The sequence below is a fragment of the Wolffia australiana genome, chromosome 18, assembly GCF_029677425.1.
Source record: "Wolffia australiana isolate 7733 chromosome 18, ASM2967742v1".
NCBI classification, from domain to species: domain Eukaryota; kingdom Viridiplantae; phylum Streptophyta; class Magnoliopsida; order Alismatales; family Araceae; genus Wolffia; species Wolffia australiana.
In genome coordinates, this window is record NC_135852.1 from 1,596,141 (window position 1) to 1,610,425 (window position 14,285).

General features: G+C 46.0%; 1 protein-coding gene across 2 annotated transcripts; it reads right to left on the bottom strand.

Moving 5' to 3' along the window:
- Positions 1-8,529: 8,529 nt before the first annotated feature.
- Positions 8,530-12,051, bottom strand: LOC144715166 (uncharacterized). 2 transcript variants are annotated; one of them, XM_078590064.1, is made up of 3 exons: positions 11,796-11,935; positions 11,562-11,692; positions 9,595-11,457 (listed from the first exon to the last, which is right to left on the bottom strand). In XM_078590064.1, the coding sequence occupies exon 3, from the start codon at positions 10,728-10,730 to the stop codon at positions 9,681-9,683; it is 1,050 nt and encodes a 349-aa protein (XP_078446190.1). In that variant the 5' UTR covers positions 10,731-11,457; positions 11,562-11,692; positions 11,796-11,935; the 3' UTR covers positions 9,595-9,680. The 2 variants fall into 2 exon arrangements, with proteins under 2 accessions (XP_078446191.1, XP_078446190.1); XM_078590065.1 differs by lacking the exons at positions 9,595-11,457; positions 11,562-11,692 and adding an exon at positions 8,530-8,833 and having other exon boundaries at positions 11,796-12,051.
- Positions 12,052-14,285: the final 2,234 nt, after the last annotated feature.

The following is a 14,285-nucleotide window of genomic DNA, read 5'->3' on the forward strand; positions in this document are numbered from 1 at the left end:
CTCTCCCTCTCTCATTCTCTCTTTCGCTCTCGCTCTCTCTCTTTCGTTCTCTCTTTTGCTCTCTCTCTCTCTCTCTTTCTCGTTCTCTCCCTCTCTCGTTCTCTCTTTCTCTCTCGCTCTCTCTCTTTCGTTCTCTCTCTCTCTCTCGCTCTCTCGCTCTCTCTCTCTCTCTTTTGTTCTCTCTCTCTCACTCTCTCTCTCTTTCCCGATCTCTCTTTCCCGATCTCTCTCCCTCTCTCCCGATCTCTCTCTCTCTCCTCTCTCTCTTTCCCGATCTCTCTCGCTCGCTCTCTCTCTCCCAATCTCTCTCTCTCTCCCGATCTCTCAATCCCCTCTCTCTTTCTCTATTACGGGAATTTTCCGTCACTAGTGACGATGACGCCGTCACCGTGACGGTGACGTGACGAAACGAGAAGGGGAGGACGAGTGACGTAACGGTGACGGATTTTTTGAAAATCCTCGGACGAGTGACGTGACGGTGACAAACATTTCATCACATCACCATTCGTCACAACCCGTCACCGTCCCGTCACGTCCGGGGCGTCACGTCCCGGACGTGCCGTTCCCTAGTTCTAAGACCAAACGAGTGATGTTATCTTTAGAATCATGGTGAATGACCTAATTAGGCAAAAAATTAACTAAGTCTATGTATAAGTATATTTGAATAAAAATATAATAGGATGGATGCTGAATCGGATATCCTAATGCAGAAATCCCTAACATGGGATCACAATATCAGCATCTTCACTTGTATGGGGGTTTGGACGCCAATAGTAGATAGCGTGATCATGTATCGGTTTAATATTTTTGACGTATTCCATGTAAGGATTTTTAAAAAATCCAAGTTCTAACTAACAATTTATGATCCAACAAGTGTTTTGTCTTAAGAATCATGGTAAATGACCTAATTAACCATGTGAGTGAATATCTCCCTTAGTGTGGTATTCCTGTAATTCTCTCTCTCCTTCTCTAGGGTTTCTCTCCTCTACATAAGGGAGGAACCCCCTCACCCAAAAAAAATATACGATTGGATTACCAATTTACACATGGTATCAGGGCAAGGTCATCCTTGACCTTGGTGGTGCTCCACCACCACCTCCTTCTTCTCCGGCCGCCGCCCTCTGCTTGCGTGCGTGCCTCCTCCTCCTCCTCTGGCCGCCGCCGCCCCCTGCTCCAAGCAGCGCCACCCCCTCCTCCACCGGCCGCCGCCGCTGCTCCAAGCGCGCCGCCCTGCTCCTCGAGACAGCGCGCGCGCCTCCCTGCACCGCCATTCCGCGCGCGCCGCCCTTCACCGCGCGCGTGCCCGATTCATCCGACCACCGCTCCGCGCGGCGCCGACCTGCTCCGTCTCCTCTTCCTCCGGCCGTCTCCTCTTCCTCCGGCCGCCACCGCCCCCTGCTCTAAGCGGGGCCGCCCCCTGCTCCAAGCGGGGCCGCCCCCTCCTCCGCCGGCCGCTGCCGCTGCTCCCAGATTGCCGCCCTGCACCGCGCGTGGCGCCCTGCACTGCACGCGCCGCCCAACACCGCCGCCGCCCCCTGCTCCAAGCGGCGCCGCCCCCTCCTCGGCGGCCGTCCTGCTCCTCGCGCGCCGCCCTGCACCGCGCGCTCTGACCTGCTCCGGGCGGCGCCAACCTGATCCGCGCGGCGCCGCCTTCTGCTCGATTTTTCCCCACTCCGAGTTCTCATGGAGCACCGGGATGGTTCGTCGGCCTCCCCGTCGCTTCCGCCTACAACTCCATCTCCGGGTATGCATCCGGAACCCTACATCTCTTCCCCCAGCTTCATCACCAGCCTTCAAGGCACGACGACCCTCCTTGACGGCACCAACTACGTTACGTGGTCCGCGGGGTTCCGTCGCTTCCTTGAGATTCATGGCCGGATCTCGTTCCTCACCGACGAGCCGCCCTCTCTTGAAGACCCCAGATTTGCCACCTGGGTCATTCAAGATCAGGCGGTCACCTCCTGGCTCCTGAAGATGGCCATTCCAGTCATCGCCGAGCCAATGCAGCTCATCTCTCCGTCTAAGGCCATTTGGGATGAATGGGCCCGCATGTACGGGTATCGGTCCAACATTGGTCGGACGGTGGAGATTGTGGAAGGGATGTTTCGCGCTCGTCAGGGTGCTCGTCCACTTCAGGATTTTTATGCCACCCTGCGCTCCCTCCTCAACCAGATTGAGATTTATCAGCCATACACGGCTGATCTCACCGTGCAGCGTCGCTACCGCGAGGAGATAGCAGTTGGCCTTTTTCTGTCTGGCATCGACCCCACCCCTGGTTACCATATCCGCAGCCACATTCTGAGTGCCGCCACTCTACTGACCTTGGGTGAGGCCTTCTCCACCGCTTTACGGGTTAGCTCCCCGGGGTCAGCTATCCCTGTTCCCGCTCCCTTGTCGACTGACTCGACCGCCCTCTCCTCGGAGACCCGACCTCGCGGTCGCGGCTTGGATGGCGGTGGTTGCGGTCGGGGCAAGGGACGTGGTCGCGATGGTAACCTTTACCCCCCCTGCATTCACTTCCAGAAGTTTGGCCATCGCTCCGACAAATGCTGGCAGAAGCTTGGTAAGCCCGACCAGGTTGCCAACTCCAGCACGATGGAATCCTCCTCAGCCTCGGACGTCCTCACTATCTCCCGGGAGGAATATGACCGCCTACTCGCCACTCGGGCTCCGACGGATACCTCGAGTACCACCGGCTCTCATACCTCCCACATTGCGTCGGCTTCGACTTCAGGTACTGCTTTTCTTGCCTCTCCTTCGGGTCCCTGGATCATCGACTCGGGAGCCTCTGCACACATGTCAGGTACCCCCTCCCTCCTCTCTCGAATTTCTAGCCTCCCTCATCCTGAGTCGGTCACCATTGCGGACGGCCGTGTTTGCCTCGTTCGGGGCAAAGGACATTCCCTACCGACTCCCTCCCTTCCCTTATCTGACGTTCTCTACGTACCCAATTTTCCCGTTAACCTCCTCTCCATCAGCGCTATTACCAAAACCCTCTTCTGCTCGGTGTCCTTTTTTCCTTATCACTGTATTTTTCAGGACTTGCGGACGGGAAAGAGGATTGGTTTGGGACGTGAGACCGGCCGGGGTATCTACGAGCTCGTTCTCGATCTCCCTCCCACTGGGTTTCGTTGTCTTCTCTCCCAGTCGGAGACTTCCCTCCAATGGCATCATCGTTTGGGTCACCCCAGTATTATCAAACTTCGACAGGCCCTCCCCTGGATAAACTTATCTCCTTTTAATTGCGAGTCTTGCCAGTTGGGCAAGCATTTTCGCTCTACTTACTCTCGCCTTGACTCTATTCCGAGCACGAAACCTTTTGATCTCGTACATTGTGATGTGTGGGGACCGTCTCATGTCTTGTTCATTTCTAATTTTCGCTATTACATCGTCTTTGTCGATGACTTCTCTCGTCTCTCTTGGGTTTACCTCCTCCATGACCGCACTGACGTTCACTCCTCGGTTCGTCAGTTCCTCCAAGAGATATCCACCCAATACTCCTCCACCCCTAAAATTCTCCGCACGGACAATGCCTTGGAGTTTGTTCAGTCCGCCCTCCAGGATCTTTGCTCCTCCCTTGGCATCATCCATCAGACCACGTGCCCCTACACCTCTCAGCAGAACGGTGTCGCGGAGCGGAAACACCGTCATCTCGTGGACATGACCCGCACTCTTCTCATCGAAATGGACGTCCCACACTACCTTTGGTCGGACGCCCTACTCACCTCCGCCTATCTCCTTAACCGCTTACCCTCCTCTCCTCTGGGTGGTGAAGTTCCCCTCCGTCCCCTTCACCCCGATCGCGAGCTATTCGTACTACCTCCTCGGACATTTGGGTGCATGGCTTTTGTCCACGACCACACCCCCAATTTGTCCAAATTGGCTCCTCGCTCTCTCAAAGGAGTCTTCGTTGGCTACTCTCGCACTCAGAAAGGCTATCGTGTATACCTTCCTGATCAGCGAAAATATCTTGTATCGGCCGACGTCACCTTCTTTGAGTCCAATCGCTACTTCTCCACTACTCCATCTCTGCCCACCTCTCCACCTACTCCGTCTCCACTGACGCCACCTTCTACATTCCCTCCACCCGCTCCTCCTACAATTGTGCCCACTCTTCAGCACCTCTCGGACTTCCCACTTGAGACAGCCTCCTCCTCCGCTACTCCTCTTCGCTTGGGACCTCCAGTTCCGTCTGTACTTACCCCTACTCCGGATTCCGTCGAGCCACCAGGCAGGTCTTCGCCCACGTCCGCAAGTTCGGCGCCCCTTGCATCGGCACCGACTGACCTCCATCTACCCGTTGCTCTTCGGAAAGGTACTCGCTCCTGTACCCTTCACCCTATTTCCCACCACGTTAACTATGACCGCCTTCACCCCACCTATCGTGCCTTCTCCCTATCCCTCACCTCCAAGTCGATACCATGGTCCCATTTGGAGGCCCTGAGCATTCCCCACTGGAAGGGGCTATGGATCAGGAGTATGCGGCCCTCACCGAGCGTCGGACTTGGACCCTTGTCCCTCGTCCGCGCGATACGAATATCGTCACTTGCAGATGGATATTCACGGTGAAGTATAATCCAGATGGCACCGTCAATCGATACAAGGCCCGGCTAGCGGCACGCGGCTTCACCCAGACATACGGCATTGACTACAAGGAGACATTCTCTCCCGTGGTACGTTTGAACTCTATTAGAGTCATTCTATCCATTGCGGTGAATCAGGGGTGGCCACTACATCAGTTGGATGTTTCCAACGCCTTTCTCTATGGGGAACTCACGAGCAGGTTTTCATGGAGCAACCACCTGGATATTCCACTCCAGGCTCGACTGCCAGGGTATGTCATCTTCAGCGTGCACTCTACGGCCTCAAGCAAAGTCCACGTGCATGGTTCGCCAAGTTCAGCAAACTTGTGCTTGCTCTGGGACTCACCCCATGCACGGTGGACCCTACGGTGTTTCGCAAACACGGCTCCACTGGCACGATCATACTTGCGGTGTACGTGGATGATATTTTACTTAGGGGCAGTGATCATGTAGGCATTGCTCAGGTAAAAGCATACCTCCACCAGCATCTGACTATTCGGGACTTGGGTACGCCCAAGTACTTTCTCGGCATTGAGTTTGCTCATCAGCGGGGCAAGTTGATCTTGAATCAACAAAAGTACATCCTAGATATGCTAGAGGAAGCCGGGTTACTTGGGTGCAAACCTCGCAGCTCTCCCATTGACAGTAAACCTTGCTTCTGGGACTCCACTTCTCCACTCCTTACTGACGTCGAGCCTTACCGACGATTGGTGGGGAAGCTCATCTACCTAACGGTCACCCGTCCCGACATTGCTTGTCCGGTGGCACTCCTCAGTCAGTTCATGCATGCCCCTCAGGACATACATTGGCACACTGCCCTTCGCGTGCTTGCCTACTTGAAGCATGCCCCGGGCAGGGGGCTCCTCTACCAGCGGCATGGACATCTCCGAGTGGAGGCGTACTCGAACGCCGGTTACGCTGGGGAACACGGTGATCGAAAGTCTGCTTCGGGTTTCTACACCTTTGTTGGTGGGAACCTGGTTATATGGCGTAGTCAGAAGCAGAGGGTTGTCTCCCTCTCGAGTGCGGAAGCCGAGTACCGCGCCATGACGCACGCCTCTTCGGAGCTACTTTGGATATGCTCTATCCTTCACGAGCTTGATTTTCCTGTGCAGGAGGCTATGCCAATGTACTGTGACAATCAAGCCGCCATCTTCATCGTCAACAACCCCACTTTTCATGAGCGGACGAAGCACATCGAGATCGACTGTCATGCGATTCATGATCGCGTGCTCGCTGGCCTCATCACTACTCCACACGTGGGATCTTCGGCTCAGTTGGCAGACATCTTCACCAAAGGACTGAGCACCACCGCATATGATGTCATCTCGCACAAGCTGGGCATGTTTGATATCTACGCTCCAGCTTGAGGGGGAGTGTGAGTGAATATCTCCCTTAGTGTGGTGTTCCTGTAATTCTCTCTCTCCTTCTCTAGGGTTTCTCTCCTCTACATAAGGGAGGAACCCCCTCACCCAAAAAAATATACGATTGGATTACCAATTTACACAAACCACAAAATGTACTATCTTGTAAGGCTCTATAAGTGTATATGTATAAATTAACATCCTCTTATAAAAAAACTTGCATGTTACAATATAGATGCTGAATTGGATATATCAACGCAGATATCCTTAATATGGGACCATAGTAGCTGATATCAGCGACTGCATTTGTCTGGTGGTTTGGATGTCATTATCAGATATTTTTAGTGTGTTTCAGTTTAATAGTTTTGATATATTTGAAATGATTTATTGTATAAGTGCAATAAAAATGATCCAAGCTGTAATCATAACATGCGACCAACAAATTTTGTTATCTTTGGATTCGCGGTAAATTTCACAATTAAGCAGAAAGTTAACTACCCTACAAGTATATTTAAGCATGTGTGTATAAATTAACATTCTGCAATAAAAAAATTTCCCCATCACAATAGAGAGTATGATTCCACTGGATATCAATATCACGGTGAATGTTAAATTGGATATAGAAAGGCAGAAATCCCCAATATAGGATCGCAGTAGTCGATATCAGCGTGTGCATTCGTCTGGGATGTTGGATGTCGTTATCAGAATATTGTTGGCATGTATCATTTAATAGTTTCAATAATTTAAAATGGTTTTTTGTATGAGTAAAAATAGATCTATCCAAGTTATAACTATAATATGCGATAAAACAAGTGTTGTTGTCTTTGGAATAATGATAAATGACTTAAGGCATATATAAGCTGTGCTCCAAGTCTATAAATATCTAGCTTGCAAGGCTATGAATGACCTATCCAAGTATATTTGTATAAAATTAATTATTTTTAAGCTAGTCAATTTTATGCGCAATAATAGCTGATTCTCAATATGGGTTGTGCCCCAAATCCGAGACATCGCATAACAGCTTGAGAGATCAGGATTGTGTTAGGTATATATTAATTCACACAATCCATGTCGTGACTAATGTTCGGCTGTCCGAAATCTGTTTGATATCCTGTATCAGACGACCGATATATGGCAGAAATCAAGGCGATTTCAGGTTTAAAAAGGAGCACTCATCGTCCCAAATGGACAAAGATACTTCTACAACAGTATAGATACTTCTGAAGATTGAGTGTAAAAAAAAGAGTATACAAATAGATTTAATGCCAAAAAAATATTGTAGTTGGACGCATAATCTGTGTATCTACCAATCACCTATGAGAGTCATTTATTTTAATTTACCTTGTTTTATAAATTTCCTATAAAACACCCTCATCTGCTCTTCCCTGGGGCCTGACAGTTACAATGCATGGGCTCAGACGGGACGGTTTTTTTGTCCTAGGACGAAAAAACCATCCCGTATGCGAGGTTGGACAAAAATCAGGACGGAAATTCGTCCCGAGACCTCCGGAAGGGACGGTCCACTCGGACGAAAAACCATCTAGTCTGGATGTCTTGGGACCAAAAAACCATCCCATCCACGTCCCTGCACCGATTACGGACATCAGACAGGACGGTCTTCGTCCTGTCCCGTCCATCGTCCACGTCACGATCCAGAATTATATTGACAGTGCAATTGCTCAACAGAATGAGAGAAGACAGTTCAAAATTTCAAACCGCATTGTGCAAAGACTGTGCAACCAAAGCCATCTGATCAGATCATCCATAGATGATGTTGCTGTGGATGAGAATTTTAAGAAAACTTAGCTAAAATGCCAATGGAGGTTGACTGATCAACTGTCTACTAAACTCATCAACCATCCATCACCCATAATTTGTCCTTAATGTCACCGATGGTCAATGATGTTGACATCGATAGTTAAGGATACGTCAGGCACAATGAGCAGAAGACTATGAAGACGGTACAGTGCAGGGGCCCGGACGAGACAGTTTTTTCGTCCCATGACAAAAAATTGCCCTGTTCGCGATATTGGATGAAGACCGGGATGGAAATTTGTCCCGGAAGGAACGGACAGGAAGGTTTTCCTATCGTCAGATGAAAAAAGCATCCCGTCCGGAGGTCTCGGACGATGGACGGTAAGGGATGGACGAAAATTTGTCGAATTCGCTTCCGACGGTTGAGATCTTGCCACGTGGTGTCACTTAATCAATTCCTTGACATTTTTGCATCAAAGTCCCTGATTTTTTTTTCGCGCGCAAACTGGCGCCCCCCAAAAGTAATTGTACATATGTCACTCCGCTGTCTCTCTCCTCCATATTTCCCCAAAAAACTTAGAAGAGCATATTAAAAATTTTAAACATGATTTTTTTTCATCCGAGACAAGGGACAGGTCGGTTTTTCTCCTGATGGGACGAAACTGGCAAAGTCGGGACGCGGACGATTTTTTACTTCAGTGGACAAATCCCTGGATGGGACGGTGTGGACAAAGTTGAAATATCCGGATGTCGGACAAGACGATCTTCGTCCCATCCATTGTCCACATCCCGGACGATCTGGAACTATAGAAGACAGTGATGCCGGCTGTTTGGGAAGACGATGATGACTACCGTCATCTTCCTCCAAGGCTTAATAGACTTAAAGACTTACCAAGTCAGTAAGTTACTGGGAGAGAATGGGGGTGGGGGGGAGGGGAAGAGTTACAGAGGGCGTCATCGAAAAATCGTCAACGTCGTCCAGTTTGAGAACGCCGTCGGATTTTGGCGGAGGGTTTTGAACGGTCAAGATAGCGGAGGATGACGTTGGCCAGGCTCTGGCCCACCTTGATGTCCCTCGCTTGGATCTTACGGTGCACTGTCAGCGCCATGTCGAAAGCGCCACGTGTCCGCCTACACCACCCAATCAGAACAGATGAACATCCTTCAAAAACTTTAACGAGAGAAAGAGAGAGAGGGAGATGGGCATGGTTCAAAACTTAGAGAGAGAGAGAGAGAGAAAGAACTGATGGAGAAAGGGACCAAGAGAAAATAGGAATTAAGACAGAGAGAGAAAGACAATGGGAAAACAGCAGAAAATGGGAATTAAGAGAGAGAGACCTGGTGGATAGTGAGAGGAAACCGGCAGAAAAATGGGAATTAAGAGTGAGAGAGAGAGACCTGATGGATAGTGAGAGGAAACCAGCAGAAAAATGGGAATTAAGAGTGAGAGAGAGACCTGATGGACAGCGAGAGGAAAACAGCAGAAAAATGGGAATTAAGAGTGAGAGAGAGAGACCTGATGGATAATGAGAGGAAACCAGCAGAAAAATGGGAATTAAGAGAGAGAGAGAGACCTGATGGATAATGAGAGGAAACTGATACGATCCCCATAAGAATGTATGAAAGAACAAAGAGACGAGGCCAGAAAGATAGTGGGCCAGCTGGCGCTGAGCTGGCAAAATAACCACCTGGTTCTTGATTGTTAGTTTAGGAAGACAATAATAGTAGTTATAAATAAAGGTGACGGGAACCAGAAGGGGCACGGAGTATTTGGGCTTTTCTTGAGCAAGGAGTCTGGAAGGATCGGAGCTGCATTCGGCGAGGGATCTCTCAAGGGTGCTTGAAGGAGTGAAGTTCGAAGACGACGTGGGATATTCTTGCAACACGAGGAGCAACAGCGAGATTATTCTGTAAGTCCTCATTTACAGCATTTTTTTACCAATTTGATACAAATTTGAAACCACCAAAAAAATGCGAATTAAGAGTGAGAGAGAGAGTGGATAGTGCGAGGAAACAACCAAAAATGCGAATTAAGAGAGAGAGAGAGTGGATGGTGCGAGGAAACAACCAAAATAATGGGAATTAAGAGTGAGAGAGAGAGTGGATAGTGCGAGGAAACAACCAAAATAATGGGAATTAAGAGTGAGAGAGAGACCTGATGGATAGTGAGAGGAAACCAGCAGAAAAAAGGGAATGAAGAGAGAGGGAGAGAGAGAACTGATGGATAGCGAGAGGAAACCAGCAGAAAATGGGAATCAAGAGAGAAAGAGAGAGAGAGACCTGATGGATAGTGAGAGGAAACCAGCAGAAAAAGGGAATGAAGAGAGAGGGAGAGAGCGAGAGAGAGAACTGATGGATAGTGAGAGGAAACCAGCAGAAAATGGGAATCAAGAGAGAAAGAGATAGAGAGAACTGATGGATAGTGAGAGGAAACCAGCGGAAAATGGGAATCAAGAGAGAAAAAGATAAAGAGAACTGGTGGATAGTGAGAGGAAACCAGCAGAAAATGGGAATCAAGAGAGAAAAAGATAAAGAGAACTGGTGGATAGTGAGAGGAAACCAGCAGAAAATGGGAATCAAGAGAGAAAAAGATAAAAGAGAACTGGTGGATAGTGAGAGGAAACCAGCAGAAAATGGGAATCAAGAGAGAAAGAGATAGAGAGAACTGATGGATAGTGAGAGGAAACCAGCAGAAAATGGGAATCAAGAGAGAAAGAGATAAATAGAACTGGTGGATAGTGAAAGGAAACCAGCAGAAAATGGGAAACAAGAGATAAAGAGATATAGAAAACTGATGGATAGTAGAGGAAACCAGCAGAAATGGGAATTGAGAGAGAGAGAGAGAGAGAGAGAGAGAGAGAGAGAGAGAGAGAGAGAGAGAGAGAGAGAGAGAGAGAGAGAGAGAGAGAGAGAGAGAGAGAGAGAGAGAGAGAGAGAGAGAGAGAGAGAGAGAGAGAGAGAGAGAGAGAAAGAGAAAGAGAGAGAGGGAACTGATGTATAGTTGAGGAAACCAGCAGATAGTGTGCATACTTCAAAATTTGAGAGAGAAAGAGAGAGAACTGATGTAAAATGAGATGGGATGATGAAGGGGAGACAGATAGAAAACAGAAATGAAGAACAGAAGCCATTAGAATATCAACTGTGATGGAATCAAATGAGAATAAAAATATCGACTGTGATGGAAAGAAATGAGAATAAAAATATCAACTGTGATGGAAAGAAACGAGAATAAAAATATAAACTGTGATGGAAAGAGATATAGAGAACAGACAAGAGAGAGAGCGTGAGATGGAAAGAATGAAGCAGGCAAATGATGAGAATAGAAGAGATTTCTAGACACGCCATTAGAATCATATGAATGAAGAGAGAGAGATGGGAAGACAAACAGCTAAGGAGAGAAAATGAAAAGAGGGCACGAGAGAAGGAATGAGAAGCCCCAAAAAATAGATTCTGAGAACAAAGAGAGAGTGGGTGTTTATATAGTTAAATTTAACTTTCGAGCAGGATTTCTTGTTTCTAGATACAGCCTGATTCCTAAAGTTTACAATAATTGAAAGGTAGAGTAAGAGATGATGAGCATGAAAGTTTATCTAATCGAAAAAGGTTACGACCAGGGAAGAGAAGGCCAGGCTTTCGTCGCAGATAAATGAATCGACCGAATTTCAACCGACGATGGCAGTTCTTCTTAAATCCCCATCTTTTTAGAGATAAATCGGCGTTTCTCAGGCATTTTTTAATATATTTGCTCGGTTGCTCTGGGAAAAGAAAGTCAAGGGACGTAAGAAACAACATGGTGAGCAGTTCCAATCGAATTCACCGATAATTGAAGAAAAAATTCATCCAGTCCTTAAAGATTTACCGAGATGCTACACTTTCTCTCCGATAATTTCGTCGATCACTAAAGAAAATCAAGGCAAATCATCATCCGCGGTGAAGGTACAGCGAGAGACTTAGGATCATCATTCGAAAGAAACTACAAACCGAAGTCCTCTGCATCAATTCATACACGAGAAGGAAGCAAGAAACTTTCAAATTTAATAAAAAAATGAAGAAAATGGTGAAATTAAATTAATAATCGAGCAGAATTATTCACCTGTGAACGAATTCGCGTAACCTTGGGTGTTGAGGGCCGATTATCGTGCGCTGCAGCTTCAGGGCCAGCCGGTAGGTCCTCTTCAGCCCCAGGAAGTATGCCGTCGCCGCCGTAATCTCCCACAAAACCATGTTCTAGCGAGATTTCCCTCTTCCGTATAAATTTTTCAGAATTCAGAAAATTCCACGATTGTCGGAAGCAATTCTTGCCACCGTCACAGTTCTAAATTCCAAAACGCCGGTTTTTGCTATCGTAATCCGCTGACTATGTTCTAATTTATATATTACCTTATTCTTGGCTATGAATTAGATATCTTTATTAAAGTCGTATTTCGAGATAACTTGTATCAAAGGTGAAAGGCCCAAGTAAATATCAATGCAATTTGTCAGTCACGTAAGTTGGAGCTGTTTTTTAAGGTATTTTAGTAACTCTCAATATTCCGTTCCTTCTTTTGTTTTCTTTGCTATCCTAAAAATGATAGGTTTTTCTTTATATGGTTTTTTTCTTTGTTGATTTCATTTTTTGCGCGTGATAATAATTACTGTTTACAATTGTAAAATATTTTCTTAAACACTCTAATCAAGGAGTTTAGTTGGGTATTTTTTTTATAATATCATGTTTTGGGAACTAATGTACAAAGGTGAGTGTCTTCTCTGTTTACTAACCATATACTTAAAACGATAAAGATTCAAGACACTAGCCAAACTCATTGTTTTTTTATCATTTATTTGCACGAGGGCTGAAATACTTAATCATATTTGCACAATAAATTAATATGTTTTTATATTCTTATATCGTGTCTGGCATATTCTGAATTTAATGACATAATTACACCGGCGATTACAAATATGCTGGTAGAAAAACAATGTGCATAGACCGAATAGACGTGAAGGAACCGTATAAAAACGGATGGAAACGTGTGATTTCTATAAATATTTATAAATATAATTCTATCTGTTTTGAATTCATTTCCAATTGTAAATCATTCCTGATAGCCACGATTCTTTTAAATCGAACGGTTATATTCATCATGACGGGTAAAATATCTCCTGGAAATAAATTTAGAGTGAGATTATTTAATCCTGCATAAGAGAATTCTCTTAATACACAAAAAAATATGATTTTTAATCTAGTATAAATGTGATTATTTGCATTAAACGTGTATGATGGAATGTGCCATAACGAGGATAATATAATGTTCCATCATCGTATGTGGTAAACCTTTCACCAGAGTTAATTTCTCATCGAAAATACTATAATTCTAAAACCCAGTATGACATGTTTAACATGTTTACCAGAGTCCCGGATATTCTGAAGCCAACTTACAGTTAAAAAGTTAATGTTGATTGCAAGTACTGTCAAGTATAAAGAAATAGCTAATACAAAATCAAGTCCATCCACTGTGATGCCAACCAAAGTCTAAAGTTATGGACTTCACGTCAAATTATTCCTGAATTATTTCCATTTTTTACATAAATGCAAGACTTTGGCTTTATCTTGATATGTTAATTACGGACTTTACATACTGTAATGCACTTTTACATAAATTACATAAATGTTTACCACAAGTCTGCATTAAAATTACTTCCTATCCACACCAATGCAGTTTATTTATCTGCCTGTCCCATCATCTAAGCAATTTCAACATGTTTACACTCTTTGATAACAAGGAAATTGTTTAATCCAAGTTTGACAACAAATATTTTAAAACCGTTTGTTTGTCTCGTCATTTTTACTTTGTATAGTTTCTTCCTGACGATGTCAAAGTATTAGGATTACTTGATGGGGATGGGGTTTTAAAAAATATATTTTAAGAATCCAGAAAAAAATCTAGAAATATATAATCAATTGTAGATGCATTTTGTAGGGGCCTTGAGAAAGGTTCATTTGGACCAAATAACGTTAAAAAATGTTTCATGGAATTTTTTTAAAAAACGACCAAAGCGGGCAACTTAGAACGAGTCAAAAAATCTCTGCCCCGTTGCCTGCCGCGAAGTTTCGTTCAGATGTGAGGTTCAGATCCCGCCACGTATCCTCCAACAGCTCCCGCCACATTCGAAGGAGACAGTCTCTTCTTCTTTCAGTCTCTCTCTCTCCATTTCTCTCTCAATTCCTCTCTCTTCCATATCTCTCTTGCCATCTCTCTCTCTCTCTCAATTTCCTCTCTCTTCTATATCTCTCTTGCCATCTCTCTCTCTCTCGATTATCTCTTAATAATTTCCTCTCTCTTCTACATCTCTCTCACCATCTCTCTCTCTCAATTTCCTCTCTCTTCTACATCTCTCTCGCCATCTCTCTCTCTCAATTTCCTCTCTCTTCTACATCTCTCTCGCCATCTCTCTCTCTCAATTTCCTCTCTCTTCTACATCTCTCTCACCATCTCTCTCTCTCAATTTCCTCTCTCTTCTACATCTCTCTCGCCATCTCTCTCTCTCAATTTCCTCTCTCTTCTACATCTCTCTCGCCATCTCTCTCTCTCAATTTCCTCTC

Excerpts from the sequence above, each read along its gene's own strand:
- LOC144715166 (XM_078590064.1), bottom strand. The coding sequence starts at position 10,730 with ATGCACACTATCTGCTGGTTTCCTCAACTATACATCAGTTCCCTCTCT.